This window comes from Pseudomassariella vexata (assembly GCF_002105095.1).
Source record: "Pseudomassariella vexata strain CBS 129021 chromosome Unknown BCR38scaffold_8, whole genome shotgun sequence".
Taxonomy (NCBI): Eukaryota; Fungi; Ascomycota; class Sordariomycetes; order Amphisphaeriales; family Pseudomassariaceae; genus Pseudomassariella; species Pseudomassariella vexata.
Window position 1 is genome coordinate 1,342,263 of NW_024467963.1, and position 25,070 is coordinate 1,367,332.

General features: G+C 50.4%; 7 protein-coding genes across 7 annotated transcripts; 3 read left to right on the forward strand and 4 right to left on the reverse strand.

Moving 5' to 3' along the window:
- Positions 1–580: 580 nt before the first annotated feature.
- Positions 581–1,417, reverse strand: BCR38DRAFT_486049 (ClpP/crotonase-like domain-containing protein; the record flags this gene model as incomplete). Its single annotated transcript, XM_040863982.1, has 1 exon — positions 581–1,417. One exon carries the CDS (start codon positions 1,415–1,417, stop codon positions 581–583), a length of 837 nt encoding a protein of 278 aa, XP_040714959.1.
- Positions 1,418–2,745: 1,328 nt separating this feature from the next.
- On the reverse strand, positions 2,746–4,467 carry BCR38DRAFT_458481 (FAD binding domain-containing protein; the record flags this gene model as incomplete). The annotated part of the gene is made up of 6 exons (XM_040862167.1): positions 2,746–2,867; positions 2,909–3,009; positions 3,082–3,476; positions 3,537–3,925; positions 3,986–4,202; positions 4,255–4,467. 6 exons carry the CDS (start codon positions 4,465–4,467, stop codon positions 2,746–2,748), a joined length of 1,437 nt encoding a protein of 478 aa, XP_040714960.1.
- Positions 4,468–5,457: 990 nt separating this feature from the next.
- BCR38DRAFT_475285 (uncharacterized protein) lies at positions 5,458–13,812 on the forward strand (the record flags this gene model as incomplete). Its single annotated transcript, XM_040862998.1, has 10 exons — positions 5,458–5,527; positions 5,581–6,246; positions 6,318–6,573; positions 6,632–6,947; positions 6,997–8,811; positions 8,869–9,196; positions 9,253–11,379; positions 11,425–12,325; positions 12,384–12,552; positions 12,627–13,812. The coding sequence occupies 10 exons, from the start codon at positions 5,458–5,460 to the stop codon at positions 13,761–13,763; spliced, it is 7,785 nt and encodes a 2,594-aa protein (XP_040714961.1). The 3' UTR covers positions 13,764–13,812.
- Positions 13,813–16,870: 3,058 nt separating this feature from the next.
- Positions 16,871–17,825, reverse strand: BCR38DRAFT_410245 (uncharacterized protein; the record flags this gene model as incomplete). Its single annotated transcript, XM_040858442.1, has 5 exons — positions 16,871–17,084; positions 17,139–17,410; positions 17,485–17,490; positions 17,740–17,783; positions 17,822–17,825. 5 exons carry the CDS (start codon positions 17,823–17,825, stop codon positions 16,871–16,873), a joined length of 540 nt encoding a protein of 179 aa, XP_040714962.1.
- Positions 17,826–18,183: 358 nt separating this feature from the next.
- On the forward strand, positions 18,184–18,936 carry BCR38DRAFT_344489 (uncharacterized protein; the record flags this gene model as incomplete). Its single annotated transcript, XM_040856109.1, has 1 exon — positions 18,184–18,936. A coding segment is annotated over one exon (753 nt), but the record flags the coding sequence as incomplete, so codon positions are not given.
- BCR38DRAFT_475286 (uncharacterized protein) lies at positions 18,937–20,903 on the reverse strand. The gene is made up of 3 exons (XM_040862999.1): positions 20,377–20,903; positions 20,139–20,323; positions 18,937–20,088 (listed from the first exon to the last, which is right to left on the reverse strand). Exons 1-3 carry the CDS (start codon positions 20,876–20,878, stop codon positions 19,243–19,245), a joined length of 1,533 nt encoding a protein of 510 aa, XP_040714964.1. The 5' UTR covers positions 20,879–20,903; the 3' UTR covers positions 18,937–19,242.
- A 1,445-nt stretch (positions 20,904–22,348) lies between these two features.
- Positions 22,349–23,730, forward strand: BCR38DRAFT_436467 (NADP-dependent oxidoreductase domain-containing protein). The gene has a single exon (XM_040860458.1). The coding sequence runs from the start codon at positions 22,666–22,668 to the stop codon at positions 23,665–23,667; it is 1,002 nt and encodes a 333-aa protein (XP_040714965.1). The 5' UTR covers positions 22,349–22,665; the 3' UTR covers positions 23,668–23,730.
- Positions 23,731–25,070: the final 1,340 nt, after the last annotated feature.

The following is a 25,070-nucleotide window of genomic DNA, read 5'->3' on the forward strand; positions in this document are numbered from 1 at the left end:
AATGCATCTCATATGGAAAGCCTGCCACATCAATACTACACATGACGTTGTTTGTTTCATAGCCATGTAATCCTTATAGCTTAAGGCTATTTGAAATCGAGCAATGCTCGGCGAGTAGAATACCCGCTACAAGCTGTACTAGTAACCGCAAATCAGGGCTCACTAACTGTAGTCTTTGCCCATGCCTTTCAGCCATTCAGTGGGCAGTCGTGCAGGTGTCTATATTCATAGTTCTTGTGCTGATGAAAATATTAAAGAGGAACGATTATTATTTATAATAGGAGAGAATAAGGTAAGTTAGCTTTTGATGATCTTTGGAAAGTTTCTCTCAAATTTTATGCTTGAGGCTCTTGTGTTTATAACTATACTGCACTGGCGAGTTTTGCATTAAGTCGGGGTATGTGTGCAGGCCTATGCGGGCTTGTTGAGGACCTATTTATCTAGCGCTAGACGGGCTTCGTTCGCGGCCAGATAAAGTCCATGAGCGTAAAAGACATTCAAATTAACAGGGCCCACCCTAGTACTGAGCTCTCTTCTTTCTTTCCTTTTCTTCTCTTTTCCCCATCAAGAGACTGCATCTCTACGCGATGGAACCGTCCCACTTGTCATATAAAGCCATTACACTCTCTCCCAAGCCCAACTCATAGTGGTTATCATTCTGATCCTCACTCAATGTCAGGAATTTTCGGACGTTTGCTTGCTGCTCGGGCCCCTGTTCAATGGCGTAAAAAGCCTCGAAATCCAGCTGGAATGCATCATTAGGCGGGTTCAAAAAGCTGAGAACCGACTTGGTCTGGTTGACGGCGACGCGCGGGAACAGGGAAATGCGCTTGGCCAGCTCCAAGACGCCGTCCTTGAGACCCTGGGAGTCGTCGTAGTACTTGTTAAACAAGCCCAGAGCCTCGCCCTCCGGGCCCGTGAAGGACTTGGCCGCGAGCAGGTACTCCATGGCTTTCGCCTTTCCCAGGATGGAACCCATGTACGTCTGCCCGCCGCCGCCAGCAATGAGGCCGAGCGCCTCTTCAAAGGACCCGGTGCGCGCGTTTGGGCCGACAAAACGCATGTCCATCTGCGCTGCAATCTCGTTGCCGGCCCCGAAAGCACGGCCGTCAATCTCGGCAATGAAGATCGTAGAGGTAATGTTCTGCAGAAGTTGCGTGAAGCGAATATAGTCGGCTCCCAATTGCTTCTTCTCGTCGGTGATGGGGGTCTTGAGAGTTCTCATATCAATGTGCCCCAGGAAGAAGTTGGGATTGGAGGAATCAAAGATAACCACCTTGGGCGTGGCATCTGTTACATTTTGTAGAGGAACCAAAAAGTCCAAGAGATCATCGGCAAAGAGGCGATCGACGTAGTTGACCGGTCCATTGTTGATAGTGGCTCGTGTGATGTTGGGAGATGGGTAAGTGTAAGTCATTGTGCCGTGGGGCGAGACATCTTGGCGATGATGCCCGCAGAGTTCCGCCCGCTGCTGTACAAGAGCATAGTGGGCGTTTGGAGAGGTTACTTGAAGTAATTGTGATACGAGAACGTTCAAAGAGGAACAGAGGGACTGCATTTTGTTCCAGTCTTCCAAAAGAGATACGTATCGTGCTGATTGATGAGGAGAATGGATATGTTGTGGTTTGGTTGACACCGTCGCTACGGACTGGGTGGTTACTTGGGCTGTGTAGGTAAGTAGGTAGGTAGACAAGCAAGAATTCCTCTATTACTTGGGTGCTATAACCATTATGAGAGATAGTCATTACCAGCCACCTCCCTCGATACGGCCATTATTGGAGATGCTACTTTGTTGCCATGGGCTCCGGCCATTAATCGAGAACCCGCCAGTACGGGGTCTCTCAGGGATATTGTTGCCACAACGAGCTTAGTATCCGACGATGCACATTTGTCCATTAGTTACAAGGAGATCGGCATACCTAGATGAGTAAGAAGCATATCCGAAACACATTCTGACATGCTTCTTATGTTGTTGCTTATAGTTATGACTGCATCGCATAAGCTAAAAAAGTGTGCCCCCGGTGGTAACCTGGTTTCTGACAACTTGTGGGGTGTCTGACCCTGACAGGATTCTGACCGGCCCCGACCTCCATTGAGACTAGCACGGCACGGCCCGTGGGGATTCGTCAATGCCTAGAGGGTTTTGATCTACCTACTGTACTAGTGATACTGATTATGCGCAATGATACAATGTGGTATATCTATTCAAGCCCGAGAATGTATCTAGTGTTTATTTGTCAATCTAACCGTAGCCCCATCGATACCCCGAAGCTCACGCCAAATTGGTGTTTTCTGCAATTTCATTCATCCGGAACCTGACCACTCCCAGCGCGCCTGGACATGAACATGACCTTGCATTGTGGTTATATCAGCACTTTCTCTGTAGACATACTTGATATACACCAAGGTATGATACGCGATAGCTGCCTAGATACCTTGAAAGCTTTAGCGGGTATCAGCTCGATGAATCCATACATGGCTTTGGTCACGGAATTGGAAATCCCAATGCGCCTATCACTCGGCCTCGAATATGCTGTACTGGAAGGTGGACAATTTTATAGTCAAAAGATTTCACACACAGTTTAACAAATGACTAACAACCCTTGTTGGCTGTTGGCCTGCAAGCATTGGACACATTAAGTACCTAGTATCTGTGTACTCTCACCCTAGAATTGACCCGACCCCCTTTGCCGGATTGCTCTCGGTTCCCAAACTCACTGAAAGGCCATATCATGTGTGCCAGTATCAATGTTCAAGTTCGCTCTCCTCCACTAGTGGCTGGTAACCGTTAAAAAAACCTTCAGGATCATACTCCTTCTTCAATCTCCTGAGTTTCTCTAGTCGCCAGGGTTCATAACCGTACAGGGCTTCAGCGGGATCCTTGGACCCATGACCGTAGTTGACATACTGTTGGAGTCTTCCGTAACCCGAGGTTTCGATGAACTTGTCCTGTTGGTCCGACAGCCACTTGTCTGTAACCTCTTCATCGACTGGGCTCTTATATGCAGCCTCGATCATGCTGATAATTGGTGAGTAAAAACTTTCGAAAAACTTCAGACTCAATGGATAGACACTACTCACAGAAAGTGCTGGGATCCATGGCGCCATGGATATGCCGTGTTATCATCCGCAATTTCACGGACACGTTGCTGAGGGAAAGATTCAAACATGACGCTAAACGTCACGGTACCCTCGTACTTCTCGTTCATCGCTCGCCATCCGTCGAAGAATGAGCGCATGGTTGGAATGTCGTACTTTGCCACATTTGCTGCGTAGAAGTTCTTGATAGGAAATCTCGCCCACCCTGCAGGGGTGCATAATATGTTGTTGAGCCCATTATAGGTGGCCCAAGGCAGGGCATCCCAGGCAGCCGTCTTGCTGTCTTTCCAAACGGGTGAGATTGCATCAAAGGGCTTGACAAATGGCTCTGCCTCGCTTTCAGGTCCTGAATATACCACGTTGATGTTTATTGTCGGCTTTTTAAAACTGTAAGTACAGCTGCGATGTTGAAAATTTGGAACAAAGAGACTACTGACCTTCCCATTTGCTCCCCGCCTTCTGCCAATCACAAATACCGCGACCTCTTTTGGCATTGGGTCAGAGATTGAGTTGACTACTTCGAAGACTGCCTCTAGTTTATCGAGCTCGAATTCAAAATCCACGACAAAGTGTCTGCCGTCATTTAGTTGCGGATAGACTTGGTATGTTGCCTCGAGGACTATGCCAAAATTGTGTCCGGCACCGCGAATAGCCCAGAAAAGGTCTGGGTTAGACGAGTCTGAGACCTCCAATACTGTACCATTCGCGAGAAGCAGACGGGTGTGGACCATGTTGTCATTCAGGTAACCGTACTTTCCTTGAAGCCGGCCAATGCCAGCGCCAAGTGAGATGCCCATGACTCCTGTACATGGGCAAGAGCCAACAGCTTCATTCACAACTTTAGCACGGATCATGGCATTGAGGAATTCAACCACAGGTCACTTACTGACTTCCATACCCTTCGCGTGAGTTGCATTCGCAAACTCTCCAGTCGTGACGCCCCCACCTACCGTCATTTGCTGCTTGTTTGCATCATAGCTTATCGTATTCAGCCCACGCATGTCAATCTCGATCGCATTTCTGATCCGGCGAAGAGAACCTGTCAGACTGTGACCACCCGCTCGTGCGGCGAATGGGATGCCTCTTGAGCGTGCATAGTTAACCTGAAATGGATGAGCTGCGTGTCTCTTTCAGGGGAGAATGTACGAGTCCTACCGTCTCAATGACATCTTGTTCTTCCTGAACCTGAACAGCAGCAATGTAAAGGGGCCGCTTGTACTCGGTGTAACGAGCTGAGATCTCTGCAAAATTATCCTCCCCCGCCAAGAGGATGTTTGACTTTGTCGAAAGCCGCTTTTTGAGTTCATGCTTGATACTAAGTTTGTTGTAGTCGTTGTATTCTGCACTGTTCTGGTCATAGGAACTCATTCCCAACAATACCGCTTGTTCCGCGACCGGGGACGAGTATATGACTGATGCGTTAGTTGCTGCCACCGAGTCTGCCAAATAGGGCAGGACAATATTGAAGGACAAAATCCAAGTAAAGATCCACGACATTTTGAAACTTCTGAACGGTGTGATCATTTTTGTCCTCTCACAGGCTAGATTTCATACAATCTCATTTATACGCGGTAAATTTCATATGAATAATTCTACACAGTCGACATCGAAGGATAGGTCTCAAATCATCTCATGGCCGGGAAAAAAGAGAGTGGTACAATCTCTCCCGGGAAAAGTAGGTTTCTCCACTACAAGGGCTTCATAATCCACATTCAACCCATCCGTCCTTCCTACAGACCTGATCGCAGGGGGCTGACTGGCACCGTTGAGGGCATGACATGCGTCTGTCATGCGGTCACTCCGTGGCTCATATGTCAGCCTGGCCTTCGGTCTGGTTTTCTTTGCCATAGTCGCCACCCTGTCAATACCCCCGGCTTATACATTTGTCAATGACAAATGCTCGAATGTCATCCCTGCACAATCTTGTCAGCGATGCCTTTGCTCTGATGGCTCATTGAGATTCTGGTAGAGTCTAAGTCTCTGAAGCTGATTACCGTCATTGGTGAGAATCCTTGCTGCAAAGTCAGATGTCAGTAACAAGTTATCCAATTCACATGGAACAACCGACAAGACTAAAGCACCCTTGATCTTCATCAACTGTTAGTCACAGTGGTTCATATACAAGGTAGTGGTATCAACTGCAAGATTCAATATGAGTAGACTTCTATAACCACTGGTCCAAGTTGGGTCTAGATCCTGGAACACCTTCACTAGATCATCGCTCAGTCTCAAATTCTCAAACAGATCATACTAGATCGTACCATTCGCATTGTTCAGTCGTACGTTTTGTTTCACCTTCAATAGACTACGTTGGGACTCTATCATTACTCGCCAAAGACCCTGAAATCGGAATTCAACATGGCGCCGATTTCAATTACTGAGCCACCGATCTCAGAATCTTTAGAGCCTATTGCTATAATAGGAATGGGTGAGATGTCTCCGCATGAATTAATGCACCCCCATTGGCTAATGATCCACCAGGATGCCGCTGGCCCGGAGACTCAGAGTCCCCTTCTGAGCTTTGGGATTATCTTGAAGCGAAAAGAAACTCTTACAGCAAGTTTCCTGAGAGTAGGATCAATGGCGATGCATTTTATCATCCAGATGGAAACAGGCCGGGCTCATTCAAGACCGAGGGTGGCTGCTTCATCAAGTCTGATGTAAGGCAATTTGATGCCAGCTTCTTTGGGATTCACCCCAAAGAAGTGTTAACCCTGGACCCGGCACAGAGGAAATTCCTCGAGGTCGTGTATGAGGCTGTTGAGTCAGCAGGTGTTCCGCTCCACAAGTTTTCGAGTTCTTACACCGGCACCTTTGTGGGCAACTTCAACTATGACCATCAATTGATGCATTATCGGGACCCTGAGAACGCTATGCCCTATTCCGTTACTGGGAGTGGCATCACTATCCTCAGCAATCGTATCAACTATATCTTCAACCTCAAGGGTCCGTCCATGACCTTGGACACGGCTTGTTCAAGCTCTCTCTACGCACTTCATGTTGCATGCTCGGCCATTCAGACCGGAGACTGTGACTCGGCCATAGTCGGAGGAACCAATCTGATCCTAACCCCGGAATGTCAGATATTCTCGTCTGTGCTCGGTGCTGTTTCGCCCACTTCAGTTTGTCACACATTCGACTCGCGTGGTGAGTGCAACCGGCATAAGATTTGTTTTCAGATCTAGCGTGCTGTGGATAACTGACCTGAAATGGTGTAGCGGACGGATACGCCCGTGCTGACGGCATTGGCGCGCTCTACATCAAAAAGCTTTCCCTTGCTGTAGCCGACGGTGACCCCATCAGGGCCGTGATTCGAGGCACGGCATTCAACGCAAATGGAAGGACAGGTGGTATCACACATCCTAGTCCTGATGGCCAAGAGGCATGTATCCGACGCGCCTACGAGAGGGCTGGCGGACTGGACACGTCGCTCACAGGCTACTTTGAATGTCACGGCACTGGTACTCCCGTCGGGTATGTTCCAACCCAAATGCACAGCTGAGAGATTTCAGTGATGCTAACGTTGAGTCAGTGACCCCATCGAAGTGTCAGCCTTGGGCAGGATATTCGCTGCAGGTAGAACTGATGCGAATCCCCTGCTGATCGGTTCGATCAAATCCAACATGGGACACAGTGAGCCTTCGAGCGGCATTGCTGGAGTGATGAAAGCCGTCTTGGCAATCGAGCGAGGTGTTATTCCACCAACAATTGGCATTGAGACATTGAATCCAAACGTGGATTTGAAGGATGGACGGCTCAAAATTGTCCAACAGAGCACGCCGTGGCCTGATTTACCCATCAGGAGAGCCAGCATCAACTCCTTCGGCTACGGAGGCTCGAATGCACATGTAATATTGTTTGTTTCGCACGGATCGAATGCTGCTGACCATTTTCCAGGCAATTGTTGAATCCGCTGAGACACTTCTTCCGGGCTACAGATCTAAACATCAGGCCAGTAAGGAGTCTGCCGCTCTGGTGGTATTTGCGAACAGAAATGGTTTAACGAAGAAGCCACTTCAAAATGGCGATACAAACCACAGCACCGCGAATGGACATGGCCATGTTAACGGAAATGGCATCATCAAAGCCAACGGCACCGCGAATGGGAACGGCCATACGAATGGTACAACCCAACACATTGCAAATGGAAGAAGTTCGCAAAAGGGACCTCAAAAGTCCCAATATCTACTACCCTTTTCGGCACACGATGAAAAGACATTACGCACCAATCATGGTGCACTTGCTTCAGTATCATCCCACTGGAAGCTTGCCGACATTGCGCACACGCTCAGTGTAAGACGGAGCTTGTTTCAGTATCGGTCCTTCATCATCACAGACGCCAGCAAGGCCGAAAATGGTATATCAGAAAAGATTTCAACCCCTTTCAAGGTACCGGCGACAGCAACTCCCACCATAGGTTTCATTTTCACTGGCCAGGGTGCTCAGTGGCCCCGTATGGGTGCCGAATTGATGGCGGAGTATCCCAGCTGCCTTGCTACCGTCAGGAGGCTAGACAATCATCTCAACGATCTCGACGAGGGCTACAGTCGACCTTGGAGCATTGAAGAAGTACTCAGTCAAGAGCCTGAACAAAGCACGGTGCACAAGGCAGAGCTATCACAGCCCTTGGTGACAGCCTTGCAGATCATGTTGGTCAATTTGCTTTCTCGCTGGAACCTATTGCCTCGGACTGTCGTTGGACATTCTTCTGGAGAAATAGCAGCAAGCTACGCCGCCGGACTCTTGACTGAGAAGGAAGCGATCATTACGGCATATCTTCGGGGAAAGGCAGTAGCAGAGAACAAGACTGCCGGCCTGATGATGGCGGTTGGTGGCGAGCTTTCTACGATACAACCTCTGGTCGACAGTTATGACTCGCAGATTACAATTGCATGTCACAACTCTCCAGAAAGCCACACGTTGAGCGGAGATGTGGATGCGATGCTTGAGCTGAAGGCAACTCTAGAAGAAAACAAGATATTCTGCCGCGTCCTGCTGACCAACGACAACGCTTACCACTCAGACCACATGAGGGCACTCGGTCCCAAATACGAGCGTGACTTGGAGGCTTTGATGCCCAAGAAGACTGCTGCAGAGACCCTCAAGCAAAGATCAAAGACTCGAACCTGCCAAGCTGAATTCTTCTCTTCGGTCTTTGGACACGCCGCCCCTCGGGCCATACTCGGCGCCAAGTACTGGCGACAAAATCTCGAATCTCCGGTTCTCTTCCACCAAGCGGTCACAGAAATGCTTATCAACTGCCCTGTTGACATTCTCGTCGAAGTTGGCCCGCACGGTGCACTTCAAGGACCTCTTCGTCAGCTTTCCAAGAGCATTAGTGATAGCACCAAGTTTCCAACATACTATCCCACGTTGACTCGTGGCTCCAATGATGTGACGAGTATCCTGACACTAGCCGGAAACTTGTTCACTCTAGGCTATGAAATCGACCTTGGTCGGGTCAATGCCACAGAGACTCGCGGCGGCAATGATTATCAATTTGCCAAAGTAATCACAGACCTGCCACGCTATCAATGGCAATATCCAAACGATGTTCTATTGTACGAGAATCGCTACACTCGTGAATGGCGACTCCGTCTGCATGAAAGACATGACATCCTTGGGAGCAGGATACCAGGCACCAACCAGTCAGAGCCTATTTGGCGAAACAAGCTCATTGTGAAGAATGTACCGTGGCTGACAGACCATCGCGTAAGTACATCTGTACTGGAGAATGGATGAATAAAAGCTAAAAGCAAGCCGTAATAGATCGGAAAGGACGTGGTATTTCCCTCTACTGGCTATCTCAGTATGGTAGTAGAAGCGGCAACTCAAGTTGTCGAAGTCGAAGGTCTACAGGCATCGAGCATCGAATTCTACGATATCCGGAATGTTAGTCTATTCAGGGCTCTCATGATACCTGAAGATGACATGGGAATCGAGACTCTGTTCACCTTTAGACCATCCTCCCTGAATTCTGTATCCTCCCATCAGTGGGTCTTTGACTTTGTCCTCACTTCGGTCGCAAACGAGGAGGGACAGGATACATTCGTGGAACACTGTCGTGGTCAGGTGGAAGTCAGTTTCGACAAATATGGTAAGACCCTTTTGCTAGGCTAGTCCCGATTCGAGCGTTGTTGTTAACAATCGCAGATTTTGCCGAGAGTAAACTGATGAGCGATGTCCACGCTCCTTCTTCGAAGGCGATCAATGCAGCACAATGGTACGAGAGCTTCGCAGCAGCAGGGCTATGCTACGGACCAATTTTCCAAGGCCTGTCCAATATTTCTGCGATTGGAAAGCCAAACACCACGCGAGCAGAAGTTGGTTTGGAACCTACCGCAAAGACTATGATCAGGGAATCGCGATACGTGCTGCATCCTGCCACCCTTGATGCCAGCCTGCAGCTCTCGATTGTCGCAGCGCACAACAACACAGCGACCAAGTTTAAGCGAGGATTCATGCCTACTTCTTTCGAAAGCATCAAGCTGTGGCCGGGAATCGCAAGCCAGAGCCATAAGTTCACTGAAGTCTATGCCAGCTCAACGCTCAAGGGCGTTCGTGGCTTGTCTTCCGACGTTCTATTGTTGGGTGCACAGGGTCAAAGGATGCTGGAGGCAACCAATGTTTTCCTGACTGCTGCTGATCAGACCGCTCTCAAGCTGATTGATGATCCTGCTCCATTCACAAGGATCGTTTGGAAGCCTGATTTTGATCACCTCACTTCAAACATCATGGCCCAACTGTACCCACCGGTCGTGCTCAGCGACGATGCAGTGATCCCCTCTCTGAATACCCTCGCTTTGCACCAGTTGATCCAATTCAAGGCGACTCATGCACATGTTTTCGAGCAAGGTTCAGATCAGCCTCATCTGCAACGGCTGTTGGACTGGACAACAGAGAAGTTGTCAGCTGCCGAAAAGGATCCTGCCTCTCCCGCTTCAAGTATCATGCAGTACGACGAGTCGCACAGAGCTCAGGAAATTGAGCGTATCTCTAGCGGACTCAAAGCTGCGTCTTCTGAAGCTCGACTGATGTGCCATCTATACGAGAATCTTGCTGCGATCTACAGTGGGGAAAAATCAGGTATCCAGGTAGCATTGCAAGACAACTTGCTGATTGACAACTATGAAAGTGGCCAAGTCTATCGGGAAGGCAACCAGCGCCTAGCTTCAGCAGTGGCATTGTACGCCCATAAACACCCGAATTTGAGAATCCTCGAAGTGGGCGCGGGAACCGGGAGTGCGACTAACCAAATCCTACCGGCTCTCAAAGGAGAGAGCATCTGGCGTCAATACTCAGAGTATCGATTTACAGATACGACGCCTTCGTTCCTAGCTAGTGCAGAAGAACGATTCTCCCGCTTTGGTGGAATGACCTTTGGAACCTTTGACATGGAAAAGAGCGGGGAGTCCCAAGGCTACCAGCAGGATTGGGATGTCGTGGTTGCCTCAAACGTCATCCACGCAACGTCCGACATTCGCAGTACGCTTGTCAATGTTCGAAACGTTCTCAAGCCGGGTGGCAAGATGATACTCCTAGAGTTGACACAATCACAGCTCAGCGCCGGTCTAGTGCTGGGCACCTTTAGCGACTTCTGGAAAGCGGATCACGATCCTAGCTATCCTCGTTACGATGGGCCTTTTATCAGCAAGTCTCTGTGGCAGACTGTCCTTTCTGCTTCAGGCTTCTCAGGGCTTGATCTCTTCCTAGATGACTACGCAGGCGCAAATATCTCGGCAACTGTCATTTGTGCATCAGCCGTGGACGCCCCAACAAGCGTACCGCGTCAGATCACAAGCCAGGACCAACGGGGCATTACTCTCATCTATCGATCCCAACCCGCCTCGTTCATCCAATCGTTGGCTGCTTCTCTCGCCGAGACCACTGGTATCGCCGTCGACGTAGCATCTCTTGCAGAAATTGAGACTTCTCGCTACATGAGGTTCATTTTCCTCTTGGAGACATCCGAGCCTTTCTTTCTCGATGCGACAGAGCTGGAGTGGAAGCACGTCCAATTAGCCTTGGGACGATCGACAGCATCCTTATGGCTGACATGTGGAGATCTCATTACTGGTACTGAGCCCCTCTATGCTATGATATCGGGGTTGGCAAGAGGAATCAGAACAGAGAACAGTTCGATCCGGCTCAGCATTCTTGACCTGGACAAGACCCCAGTTGACTCTGATGCGGAGCTCTTCAGACTCATCGGACAGCTGGAGTCCAGGGTAGCGGACACGAGTAGAACAAATGATGACTCCGAGTTCCGACTCAAGAACGGTGTGCTGTACACAAGCCGCCTGACCTCTGACGACTCCCTTTGAGAGGAGGCGAAGACCTCAGTAAGCTCTGATCAAAGCCCTGCTGAGGTACCGCTGAAGGACTTCAAGTCGGCCCCCCTTCAACTTGCTATCGGCAAGCCTGGAGTTCTGAGTACGGTACACTTCAAGAAGGACCCGGAATTCTCGAAGCCGCTAGCCGCAGATGAAGTTGAGATCGAGGTGAAATTTGCCGGCCTCAATAACAAAGATATTGCAGTCTTGACAGGCCGTCACCACTCCGACTCCTTTAGTGACGAATGTTCGGGTATCATCACTAAAGTTGGCAGCGAGGTCCAGAACTTCAAGGTTGGTGACTCGGTCTACTGTCAGTCTTTTTCTAGATTTGGCAATTTTGTCCGAGACAAGGCAATCTTCTGTCAGAAGCTCGAGGACGGCGATACCCTTTCAGGAACAGCCACTCTTCCCATTGCCTTTTGCACCGCGCTACATGGTTTGATCGATCTGGGTCGGCTGGAAAAAGGCGAGAGCGTGTTGATTCAATCCGCTACCGGTGCCGTTGGTTTGGCGGCCTGCCAGATTGCCAAGATGGCTGGAGCACAAATCTATGCTACTGTCGGCACGGATCAGAAGAAGGCGGAATTGCTTCAGATGGGGTTCGGTATCCAAGAGAATTGCATCCTTCCGTCACGCGACCGATTTTCGGCCCGAAGACTCCTGGAGAAGACTGGTGGCCGAGGCATTGATGTCATACTCTGCAGCGCTCGTGGAGAACTCATGCATGAGTACTGGAAATGCATTTCTACTGGCGGACGATTTGTTGAGATTGGAAGGACAGAGGTATTGGATAATGGCAGCTTGAGCCTGGATGTCTTCAGGCGGAATGCTACATTCACATCTTTTGATCTCGAAGTCATGAGCAACGAGAAGCCACAGGTGATTGCTCGGTATGTCAATCTCCCGTTGATCTCCTTACATCTTGTGTCTTTTACTAACGATTTGTAGTTTGATGAAAACCATTCAGCAGCTCAAGAGCGAAGGCCTCATCACACCTCTCCCTTTTGAAACATTTGATGTTGCTGAGATCGACAGAGCTTTCATGACGTTCACTAAGGGTGCTCACATTGGAAAGCTGCTTGTTGAATACAATGAGCAGTCGGGAAAAGGTATCAAGGTGAGTTACCATTGGGTGAATCCCTGCGTTTGCTACACCTATGTGCTTTGCGACTAACTAAGTTATTACCGCAGGTACAACGAGATCCCTTCACTGCCAAGTTTGACCCAGACGCCGCATATCTACTAGTCGGCTGTTTAGGAGGTCTTGGCCGAAGCTTTAGTGCCTGGGCTGTGTCACGCGGGGCCCGACATCTCATCTACCTCTCTCGTTCGGGAGCGGCTGGCAGTGAAGCACAGGCATTCCTTGACGAGCTCGCGCACAACGGCGTCGACATCACGGTCGTGAAAGGTGACGTGACATCTCTCACTGATGTGGAAGCGGCCGTCAAGTCCTCGCAATACCCTATCAAGGGCGTGGTACAAGGAGCACTCACTCTGCACGATGGTCTATTCGCGGACATGTCGTTGGACCGCTTCTATGCCACCGTGCGCCCGCGTGTCATCGGCACGCTGAATTTGGATGCGGCGACAAGAGACTGCCCTCTGGACTTCTTTGAGCTTTGGTCCTCGTGGACTGTCATCTTTGGCACCGCCACGCAGGCCAACTACCTCGCCTCCAACGCCTTCTTGGATGTCTTTGCCCGACACCGATGCTCCCGCGGGCTCCCTTGTACCAGCTTGGCGCTGAGTCAAGTCCTTGGAATTGGCATTGTCTCGTACATGCCCGAGTATCAGCAAGCCATGATTCGCAATGGCTTCTACGGAAACGACGAGGAAGAGTTCTTGCAGTACTGCGAGACGGGCATCCTGCCGCCAGCCAAAGGCACTCAGGAGGATCCAACATTCAAGTACGATCCTCAGACGGCCGCCCATCTGCTGGTAGGAATCGAGCCTGCAGGCCTGAAGAACGTCGACCGCAAGCACCCCTTGTCGGACATGCTCTGGTATCGGGATCCTCGTTTCCAGAACCTGATCCAGGCTACGGACTTGCTTTCTGCGGGTAGTCAAGATAAGAGAAGTGCAGCAGCCGAGGAAGGAACAGCGCTGGACCGCATCCGAGGCAAGATTTCGCGGCTTCTGTACATGAACGTCGACGAGGTGGACGCGGACAAGGCTATCAACAACTATGGCATTGACAGCATGGTGGCGGCCGAGCTGCGGAATTGGTTCGTCGCTACCTTTGGGAAAGAGGTCAGCATGTTGAAGTTACTGAGCGCGACAATGACGGTACAGAAATTGTCCGAGGAAGCAACCAAAGACAGTGAGTAGATGGGGTCTGTGAGGGAGCAATTCCATGACAGTGCAGGGCAGTTTGGGCAGAGACTTGAATAATGTGCCAAGCACCTGCCAAGAGTCTCCTAAGATTGGGGAGTAGTATCATAGAACCAATCCTATTTCATTATCTCGGCGATTGAATGGCTATGGCCCGCATGACCGCTATGTACTAGCGTACTGATACGAATTATGCTTGAACACAACTATAACACGGTTGTCTTGCCAGAAGCCGAGTTAGGTCTGGATGCTGCAGTCCGAGTTCCATGATAGTATGGTTGTTATGAAACTTATATAATACTTGGCAGAATTCTTACACATCATAATATATTGAGTTGTGTTTCTTCTTCATATCTCGGTTCCTCAACACAAGACCGCCCAATCAGTGTTACCCCAATAAATTGATGTGCTGATTAGTGGATTCCTCAAGGGCCAAAATGTTTGTCTATGCCCGGCGACGACCTGATCCCCACTGGCCTGCTAAAGGCCTGCGGTGAACCCCTATGGGAGATCCTAGCGGATCTGGCAACAGCTAGCTTTAGGCTGGGGTACTACCCGGAGCGCTTCCGCTCAGCGAGGGTGGTTGTTATCCCTAAGCCTAATAAAACGACAGCTCAGAAGCAGACCCCTGGCGGCTGGCGCCCCATTGCCCTGCTTAGCACGGTAGGGAAGGTAATAGAGACGGCGATGAGCCAGTGTATCACCAAAGTAGCTGAGGCGGCCGGCCTACTACCAAACGGCCAAATGGGTAACCGCGCTGGGAGGTCCACCGAACTGGCAATACGTATAGTTGAGGACGTAGTCTATACGGCGTGGAGACGCGGGGGCATCGCCTCGCTGCTACAGCTAGACATCAAGGGGGCATTCGATACGGTCAATTACAGACGGCTGATTTCCATATTAGCCCGGAAAGGCTACCCGGAGTGGGTTCAGGAGTGGGTACGCAGCTTCGTGGAGGATAGGACGGTACGCCTCCGGTTCGATGGCAAGGAGTCAGAGCCAATCCCCCTACGAGCTGGCGTCCCCCAGGGGTCACCGCTATCCCCGATACTGTTTATATTATACATTTCAACGCTGTACGAGAAGCTAGCGGAGTAGCATCCACTACTTTTAGTAGTCGGGTTTGCGGACGACACGAACCTGCTAAGCGTTGGCACCGATCCAGACACGACCTGCCGCCGGTTGGAGAGCGCATGGGCTACGTGTCAGCGGTGGGCAGTGAGGCACGGGATGGAGTTCGCTCCTGACAAGAGTGAGCTAATGCACTTTACTAGGGCCCGAGAGCCCTTGCCGCAAAGTATTCGCCTTGGGGACGCCACAGTGTCGCCGGTAGTCTCAGCCAGGTTCCTAGGAGTCTGGTTCGACCGCAAACTGACGTGGCACGCCCATGTTGAGCGTGTTAAAACAAAAATGGCAACTCAAAAGCTAGCCCTGATAAAGCTAGTCAATATGTCGTGGGGCTGCGATCTTATACGGGCGAGGCTGTTATATACGGTGGTTATCCGTAGCGCGATTGCCTTCGGGGCGACTGCGTGGCATACTATAAGTGAGGAACCGGCAGGGCCAGCTAAGAGCCTGATGGGGATACAGAACGAGTGCCTCCGGGTAGTCTGTGGCGCCCACAAAGCGACGCCGGTTCGCCACCTGGAAGCAGAAGCAGCAATCCCGCCACTAGACCTCTATCTTAGTGCCCGGGCTGCTAAGTTTGAAGAACGGTGATACGAAAAGGTAGGGGGACCCACTGGTTAGGTGAATCCCATTCAATTAGATACTATAACGTTGCGCACTGCTGCATTATAGCATCCTCCCCCCTAGGTGCACGCATCAAACGGCTACGGCTTAGCGGGAAGAGAAATCTGCTTCGCAGCGCGAGCGCTAAAGCGTCACATATACTCCGGCAGGATAGGCCGGCGAAGAGGAAGCAGGCGTCGCAGCTACTCCGACCGGCAGGGTACACTATGGAGAAGGAGGCCCGGGGCTCCGAGTGGATGAGTGAGGAAAAGGAGGTCCCGGCTGCCCTCTTCGGCCACTGGAGGAAGAGATGGCTCACCGGAGCAGAGTATCACGATCGCCAGCGACGCGCTATCGCTGAGGAACCGGAGGGCCCTTCGATGCAGATACCAAAAGGGGGCAGGTATTTCGGCCTGAACCGACTGGAGGCGTCTACGCTGTGCCAGATCAGGACGGAAAAAATAGGACTAGCAGCCTTCTTATTCAAGACAGGGGCTTTTGGCGTGTACTCGCCGCTATGCCGCTGTAGCGACGCCCCTGAGACGGCAGAGCACGTAATCCTCTTTTGCGGGCTGTTGGAAGGACCGAGGGAACGATTACGGGCCGCCATCGCACCACGGCCACTATACTCTCGCAGAGACCTCGCAACGGCAACAGGAGAACCAGTAGTTAGTGGGACTATTATAAGGTGGCTGCTAGGGACGGGTCGGACAGCTTCAAGGCCCAGATAGCATCGATCTTCTCAGGGGGGACTTTGTTGGTAGGTTGAGAACCAACGTAGTATGGTAGTGGACGTAACGCAGTCGCCAATAGGGCAAACCGACGACGCAGCGTATGTATTTAGTCCAGCCATTAGGGCACGGTTTGACATACGGGAGTACTAGTAGAGGTACCGGGGGCTTCGAGCCTACGGCGTATTTAATAATAATAATAATAATGTTTGTCTATCCAATTCTTCTTGGCACGCCAAATATGGCCCACGATGATCCTCCTTCTTTTCCCCTTTGTCTTTTTCAGGTACCCTTCCTTTCTCAAATTGATACATGCGCTGCTAAGTATAATCATCATCCCAGCAGCGGACACGAACCCTATCATTGCTCAGGTGACTCGCGGTCACAGAAAACGTCGCCGATCAGGTATGCAATCCTTATAGGATTTAAACCAGGATAAGGACAAAGAACGTGATGATCTGACATACCTAGCGTCCGCATCGTCTACACAGTAAGCGGGTATTCTTCCCAATTAAGCCCCATGAACCGATTTACCCGAAACATGGGTCTCGGAAAATACCAATAGCGTGATAGGAATTATGCAATCTGCGTGCTACCGTCTTCCGCTTGCGGCCTTACTCAATAGCCAACTAACTAACTGTCCTAAGAGTCTACGCACAACGGCCCAGCGTCAACCTGGCTGATCTGATAATCCATGTATACCACGGTATCCTCATTATCCGAAGGGATCAGCCGGGTATTCGCGACAAATGTCCCTTCTGCAAGCTGCGAGTACTTGCCTGCCGCCGCCTGAAAGTTCCAGACCGTAAAAGTATCCATCTCCCCCCACCTTAACGGCTCCACTCCTGTTTTGTTCCTGCACAAAAGTCAGCAATTAGATCTCAGATGGACTCTCGGAACATTTACTTACGCCATGATATCATGAACGTGGGGTGTGGCCGAAACCAGGCCCTGCATGTTCACGCCAATGATCTGACCATCGTCGGTCATTACGAGGCCACGCGTATCTTGAATGTACGGTGCGCCCGGGTAACGAACGAATGTGTCGTCCATATGGATACTCGTAGCGTTGATCGCCGGTATGAACCCGGGAACGGAGGTGAGGACGCCTACTGCATTGCCATTGGCCCAGAATCCACCCGTCGTGAGATTTCCGATTGGATATGAAGCAAAAATCCGCAACTTCAATTTTGGCGTTAAGTAGTGTAATAAATGGAAAAGAAGGAGGAACGAGTCGATCAATGATTGACGCAAACCTCAACCTACTTACTTTGTAAGTCAGAGCAGGAATCAATGTAGTGAATCCACACGGAACCATCTTGTTGTATGTTTTCCCTTCGTTGTAGGAACCTCGAGTCTAGTGAACTGGAAAATAAACCGGAATCGATACGCCAAAGCTCGCGCTACCGCACAAGCAAAATGGATAAGGAGGGGGGGATACACGCAGTAGACATTCTCATGGCGTAAGAATCACCCTGCCTATAAACTTGTGGTCTGGGCTGAAGACCTACCTTTTTGCCCTCGATACCAATGATAATCGACATCGGTACAGACTCTATGCATTCTGTAGCAAGATTGTACCGCAAAGCTTACCCATACAGATCTTTCATCACGAGATATTTCCGAGATATTAGTGGTCTGACCGCAGATACATGACCGCATGTTTGGGAGGATTTAACTTAGAGACGATATGATACATGCGCGTGGGTGATAATGCAGTCACAGTGACACTTAGGCGCATGAAAGGTGAACATCATATCCGGTTTCCTTCACTTCTCGCTTATGTGCCGGTGTTCCTTCCGTTGAAAAATCACTGGTGATGACTGCAGCAGATTCTGACTGCAGCGAATGCTGGCTGACTGCGGACCTCTAGAAATTATGCGGTCCATAAGTACATAACGGCCATCCCCTTCATTGCATGAGGCAAATAACGCTTGCTATAGGGTGTTTATAGGCAGATCCACGCGGCGCACCACTTTTTGCTGTGCGGGTTCCTGAGTCCCAAGTCCAATGTCCGCACCGATGAGTACGGCGGCAGCCTGGAGAACCGGATGCGGCTAATCCTCGAGATTGGGCGCGAGGTACACCGCCGGACGCCACCCGACTTCGTCCTCGGCATCAAGATCAACAGCACCGAGTTTCAGGACACGGGGTTGGTGACGGCCGAGGCCAACTCGTTGTGCCAGCAGCTCGAGGCCCACCGCTTTGACTTTGTCGAGCTGAGCGGGGGCTCGTACGAAAAGGTCATGTACTCGCACCTCCGCGAAACCACCAAGAAGCGCGAGGCCTTTTTCCTCGAGTTTGCCGATCGCATTGCGCCCGGCCTGACCCGGACAAAGGTCTTTGTGACGGGTGGCCTGCGGACCGTGGGCGGCATGGTGTGCGCGCTCGACACGGTCGACGGCATTGGGCTCGGCCGGCCGCTGACGGACGAGTGGCACCTTTGCAAGGACATTCTCGAGGGCCGCGTCGATGGCGCCGTGGTGCCTCAGATTGACCCTGGCGAATTTTGGCTCGCGTTGATGGCTGGGAATCGAAATATGCGACTGGTGGGCATGGGCCTGGAGCCTGCGCCTTTGTGGAAAAAGGAGGTGATTGATCAGCTGCGGTCGGGATACAAGGAGTGGACAGAGAACAAGAGTACGGAAAAGGAGTTGGGTTACTACGAGGTTTTCGATGCTGGATTTGCAACAAATGGGCAAGTTTGACTAGTTTTCTTTTTTGGCCAGATATTTAGAGATATTCAAAGGTGCGAATAAACGATGCATAATAGTTGCAGTAAGTATCATGCCAATCCCACGAAGAGAAGAAGATTCCGTATAATTTCTCGCCACTGCTGGTCTATCTATTGTTTTATAATGTAACCAAAGATGTACCAGAATAGAAGAAAGACTCAAAGAAATTCAGATAAAGAAATCCCGATCTAGGACGCGATTCTGAGCTTGAGACAGTGTAAGCGGTCCGTACCATACTCATTGGTGAGTGATCGGCAACTCGCGTGCGCATACCCCTTCTTAGGAGATGGGCATGTAGTAGTTAAACTTTCCGTACGGATCCCACGTCCTCTTGAGATCCCGCAGCTTCTCCAATCGCCACGGCTCATAACCGTACATGCTGGGCAGGGTCTCATTGCCAAACGCATAGTTGACGTAAACATTCAGCGTCGCATTGGATGCCTGGCCAGCATGAACGAGCGTGCGCGTCTCTTCTCCCCATGCAATGGCCTCTGCGTCCAAGTCGGGGTTCGGGTCGTACTGAATCACGGTAGTCCAGATGATGTTGTCGTCACGATGAGGATAGGCAGTGTTTTCGGAGGGGACTGATTGCACGCCCTGCAGACTGTAGCTCTCGAAAACGACAATGGTGCCCCGGAACAGGGGCTGGGCGACTGTCTTCTCCTTGTACAGTTCGAAGACGGCACGGTTCGTTGTGATGTTGTATGTGGTGAGGTCGGCGGCGAACTGCATTCGCTGTGTTCCATGACTACACAATGGGTCATCCACGTCTGTGCCCGAGGCGTTGGCAATCTGCGAATAAGGTGCCTCTCCTTCTTCTACGCTGACGGGCCCAAAGGCCTTGAACGCATCAACATAGGGGGCCGCATCGTCAGCGCTACCTCCATAGTTTATCGACAGCACCAGCACAGGCTCGGTTTCGCTAATGTCCGTGTTCCAAACGTAGTCGAGGAGCAACAGGCCCATTTCCGGGGGAAGTGTGGCTTCTGACTGACGGTTCATCTCTTCAAAGATGTTCTCCAACTGATTCTCCATGAAGTAGTAAACTCCATAGAACCATACAGGTGATGGTTCATCATAGATTTTGTACGTGAAGCTCGTAACGATACCAAAATTGTGGCCAGCCTGGAAATGGTCAGCGGGATCAGTGATTGCAAGTGAGGATATAGACATACACTGCGAAGACCCCAAAACAGGTCGGGGTAAGATTCCTCACTGACGCTGATCTGGGTGCCGTTCCATAGAACGAGATCAATGTCAATGAAGTTGTCGACGACAAGCCCAAAGTGGCCCTGCAAACGACCATGTCCACCGCCAAGACCAGCACCCACGATGCCTACACAACCACATGCTCCACTTGCTGGCGCACAGTCAGTATGGCGTGTCTTCAAAGTTTCATTCTAGAAAACGTACCCGAGGCTTTCCCATACTCAGCAAGGGCACTAATCATGCTCTCCACATACGAACCACCGCCGACGACGGCAGTGTTGCCATCCTCGGAGATGGTGACGGTGTCGAGCTTGGTCACCCAGATCTCGATCCCACCCTGGACATTTCCAAGCGTGTATGTACTGCCATGGCCGCGATTCACAGTGATGAATTGCATACCCACTTGGTTCGCGTATTGGACGGTCGCCACAACGTCAGCCGCCGACGCGACCTCGACCACGACGGACACGTTGGGCTGACCGTATACGTTCCATCGCGACGTTGCGGTCGTGAACTCGTCGTCTCCCTGGACGTAAATGGTCGAGCCGTTGGATAATTGCGGACCAAGGTCCAACTGTATCTGACTAGGTGTCTGGGCTCTGGGAGTGAAATCATGGACCGCCCTGCGCAGCGCGTAAGGGACGGCGCCGACGGTTTGGGGGACGATAAGGCCGCACAAAGCCGCAGAAATCAATGATAAATACATGACTTTTTGATGGACTGATGCCCTCCTCTCGTACTATCGACTATGTACGCCTCATGGACTTCTTTTATACCGCCAGACTTCTCGAGAGAATGGCCTCATTACGGCACAGTTGCTCTCATTGCCCCATTGCCCCTATAATATTCCTCATCCGTGCTTGTAGAAATTCCATATCATCGCTTATCTTGGGGATGCTAACATACTCTTCCCATGACTTCCCCTGCTCGAGAAGGGCCGATGGATTCGGGGCGTCAGGGCTGAAATCCTGATCCCAGAACTCTCGTCGTCAGCCGAATCCTTCAGGCTATTCCAAGAAAGGTGCCACGTAAAATGGCTCGTGGTGAACATGACAAGGCTTGAGAGGCTCAAAGCTGGGGAAAGCGGGGAGTTGTAGTATTGGGAGATGGCTAGCTGCGCAATTATTCTCTTGTACCTCGCTTCCAAGTGTCATAGTAGATGGAATTTGTGGAATTTGTCGATGTGCGGAGTGCAGGACCTTTTGTGTGGATTTGGCACCAAAGGGCCAAATATTTGAGGGCAGAATAATAACCCATGTTAACCGCAGGATCATCACGCACAAGTAATTTGTCAGCAGTGGTCGTGATATCTGGCAGAAAGTGTAGTCTTTAACAGGCAGAAGGGGTCCCATAACAAGGCATATACCTGGAAAGAGCATTCATCCTCGGATGATACATTCTCATCGGGACCACTTCAGTACAGAGTCAAGACATCTCAGTCAGCATCCACTACATGGGTTTTCGGTGACTATTGGTTCGAACTGAAACATGACCCATGTCCGGACTTAAGAGAGGATTCTGTGCTTATTGCCAGGAATCCAGGTACTTGGTAGATACTTCCAAGGCAGGGAGTATGCATGGTCATGCAGTATACGTGCCGATGATTGGATCCTTCCCAGCTGGAATATTAACAACCAGTACGTGAGGCGAAGTGGGGGTCATCATGACAACATTCTCACCAGGTTATGGCCGTAGTATGCTCGTCTAAACCTAGCTGCTTCCCTTGGAACTGCCTGAAAGCATTTTGCAATGAACAGGACAAAGATGAACCTCAAATTAAATTTATTTTATTGATTATTTGACGGATTATGACCGTGGTATATGCAAAAGGGAAAAGAATTTATATAGACTATATCTAAAAATTACAGACTACATCGTGCAGATACTGCTTATCCAATGAATAATATCCCTGTAATCATGTGCAAAGCATGAATGCAATTCTACTTGGATGACTGCTTCAAAGCCTGGACCCCATAGAACCAGGTATGTAACTCATAGTGAGAGATTCCCTGTTGAACAGAAGATGTTGAACAGAATGACCCTAAAGAGTACCCAGGATCTCCATGATCTGACAATATCCAGGGGCGGCTGACCGAAGATTTCCAAGGTTCCGTGCATATCCAATCTGACACACATTGCGGAATCTCTGGGATCTCCTCCTTCTGGCACGCCACGCCGAGACTGATGCAATGCTACCTACCAAGACTGCTAGCAACCAGCAGCACCAGAGAAAAAGCAATTGTATGTGCATGCTTGTGCAACATGAACGAGAAATTTTGGGGACTTTAAAGATTCTACTCATCTAGTACTTGCTCAGCTTTTGTTCTAAATCAAGGAAATTTCTCCCTGTTGCAACTCGTTTTTGAGAGGCCGCAACCCGATCCCACCCTTTTCCAAATTCGCTACCCCAGACCCCCAAACGTAATCTTATTACTAGCACATACCATTGCCAGCTCATACTATTTTTTCCCGTTTTCCGATAGCTAAATCATCATGAGCACGGCACCTGTCTCACTGACCTGGGGCTGCGCTTCAGTGCACTCTGATGGGGCCTTCTCCACCACTAGCGCTGTACAGGAACTTCTTAGCACGCTGCAGGACCTCAAAATCACACATCTCGACAGCGCACAGCTATATGGCGACTGCGAGGTCCTGCTTGGCCAGGCTGGCGTCACCAAGTATAACTCCTTTGTGATTGACAGCAAGACGCCTGGTGGATTCGTGCCGGGCTCCCTGGCGCCGGAGAAGCTCGAGGCCGACTTTCACGCGACGCTTAAGAACCTCGGTATCGCCAAGCTCGGGACATTTTTCCTCCATGCGTCGGATCCGACGACGCCAATTGAGCCAGCCTTGGAAAAGCTCGACGCGCTGTACCGCGAGGGCTATTTTGCGCGTCTGGGCCTGTCCAACATGAAGGCCGACGAGGTCGCGGCCGTACACAAGCTGTGCACCGAGCGTGGTTGGGTCGCTCCCAGCGTGTATCAGGGCAATTACTCGGCGTTTGCGCGCCGGCAGGAAACAGAGCTGCTCCCGACGCTGCGCAAGCTAGGCATTTCCTTTTCCGCCTACAGTCCGCTGGCGGGTGGGTTCCTAGCGCGACGGAGCGCCGACGAGCTTACTGCGCCGGGTACCGGGGGCCGCTTCGCTATCGACCCGGCGGATCCAGAGGGTAAAAAGGGCGGTCTAGGCCTATACCGACAGCTGTACAGCTCGCGCCCCAAGCTAGTCGAGGCGCTGGCGGACTGGGGTCGCATCGCCGACGCCGCTGGCTGTAGCTGTCCGGCCGAGTTGGCGTTCCGGTGGGTGGTGTGGAATTCAGCGCTGATGCCTGAAAATGGTGATTGTGTTACCTTGGGTGCCCGCAGTATAGAGCAGCTCCGCAAAACAGTGGGTTGGGTATCAAAAGGGAGACTGGAAGCGGAAACGGCTGCTAAAATCAATGCCTTGTGGGAGGATATTAAAAGTGTCGCGCCACTTGACAATAAGCATATGTAGTACACTTTCTCAAAGAGCTTACACAGCGGCTGCCAATAGTAAACTTTGACGATAAACACCCTCTAACTAAATTTCCTGCGATCTAACGTAGTCCGCAAGTGAGCTGGCCACTCTATTTAGCAAAATGTGGAATTCCATTTCCCAACTTCACCACACTACCATTTCTTAATGGATTTCGTTTCCCAAAAAGAAAAAAAAGAAAAAGAAAGAGCTCAATTACTCCTGTCCATCCACGCTCACGATAATACCATAACGCTCTGGCTAACATCCATCTAACCAAGGTCATTTGCCGCAAACATATTGTCTACGTGGGTTGTTTTCTTGGTCGTAAGAAGCGAGCATAATATGCCCCAATCATCCGTTTCGGGAGGCTCACGATCATGATACGACTGGTGCTGGGCGCATTCTTGGGAAACAGCAGGGGAGTCCTCAAGGGAGACAGTGGGGGCGTCGATATTGATCCAGTTCTGTATTTGGCCATCCTCTGAACTACAGCTGGGCAGCAGCGCAATGGATGCTGTGCTTACCAATTGATCAGCTGTTGTTTGTCTTGAATCTGTGGGATTGAGCGCCATATGTGTGCCTGAGGTGGTGCCTGAGGTGGTGCCTAAGGCAGTGAAATCGCTTGTGTAGATAAAAAGGTCGGCACCTGCCTACCTACCTTAGATGTAACTTCTTACATAGGACTCCGAGCAGTCAATACACACATCACACTGCGCATCGAGCATCGTAACCAATACAGGATCTGTACAGAGTCATCATCTGAGGGTTGAATCCCTCAGAATCTTTAGAAATCAATGAACTTGATGATTTCTTTGAATTCGTCAACGGTCGACTGCTATCGGTGGACGATATATATTTCCGAACGCCCGCAAGTTTGTTATATATCAATATCTCTCATCCTTCGATCATGGTTGCATTTATCTTCAGATTCTGGCGACATGCGTGTTGTCTCTAGTTCCACCTTCCTCGCCGTCTGCAGAAGTACTATCTAACTGGACTGATAAGTTCCCGGCAAGGCTTCCAGATCCGAAATAGCCTCCAAGTCTTTGTATATGCGATGCCATAAACGGTTAACGACTATTTCTGGGGGCGATTCCTAGAACAACGAAGTTGTTAGATATTCACGTATCTTGCAGTATGACCGTGATATGACGGTTATATGAAAAGAATAATTTGTTGGTTATGGTTAGGTCACCGTTTTTTCCATGCTCGATTACCTCTATCTGTTCTGTTGGCTGTGTGCATTGCCTTTAAGTAATCCGAAGGGCCCAGCCTTACTAGGCTACCTCTATCCCCCCTTTATCCTGAAGCACAAAGCCAACAGAACAGATAGAGGGAATCTAGCATGGAAAAAACGGTGACCTAACCATAACCAACAAATTATTCTTTTCATATAACCG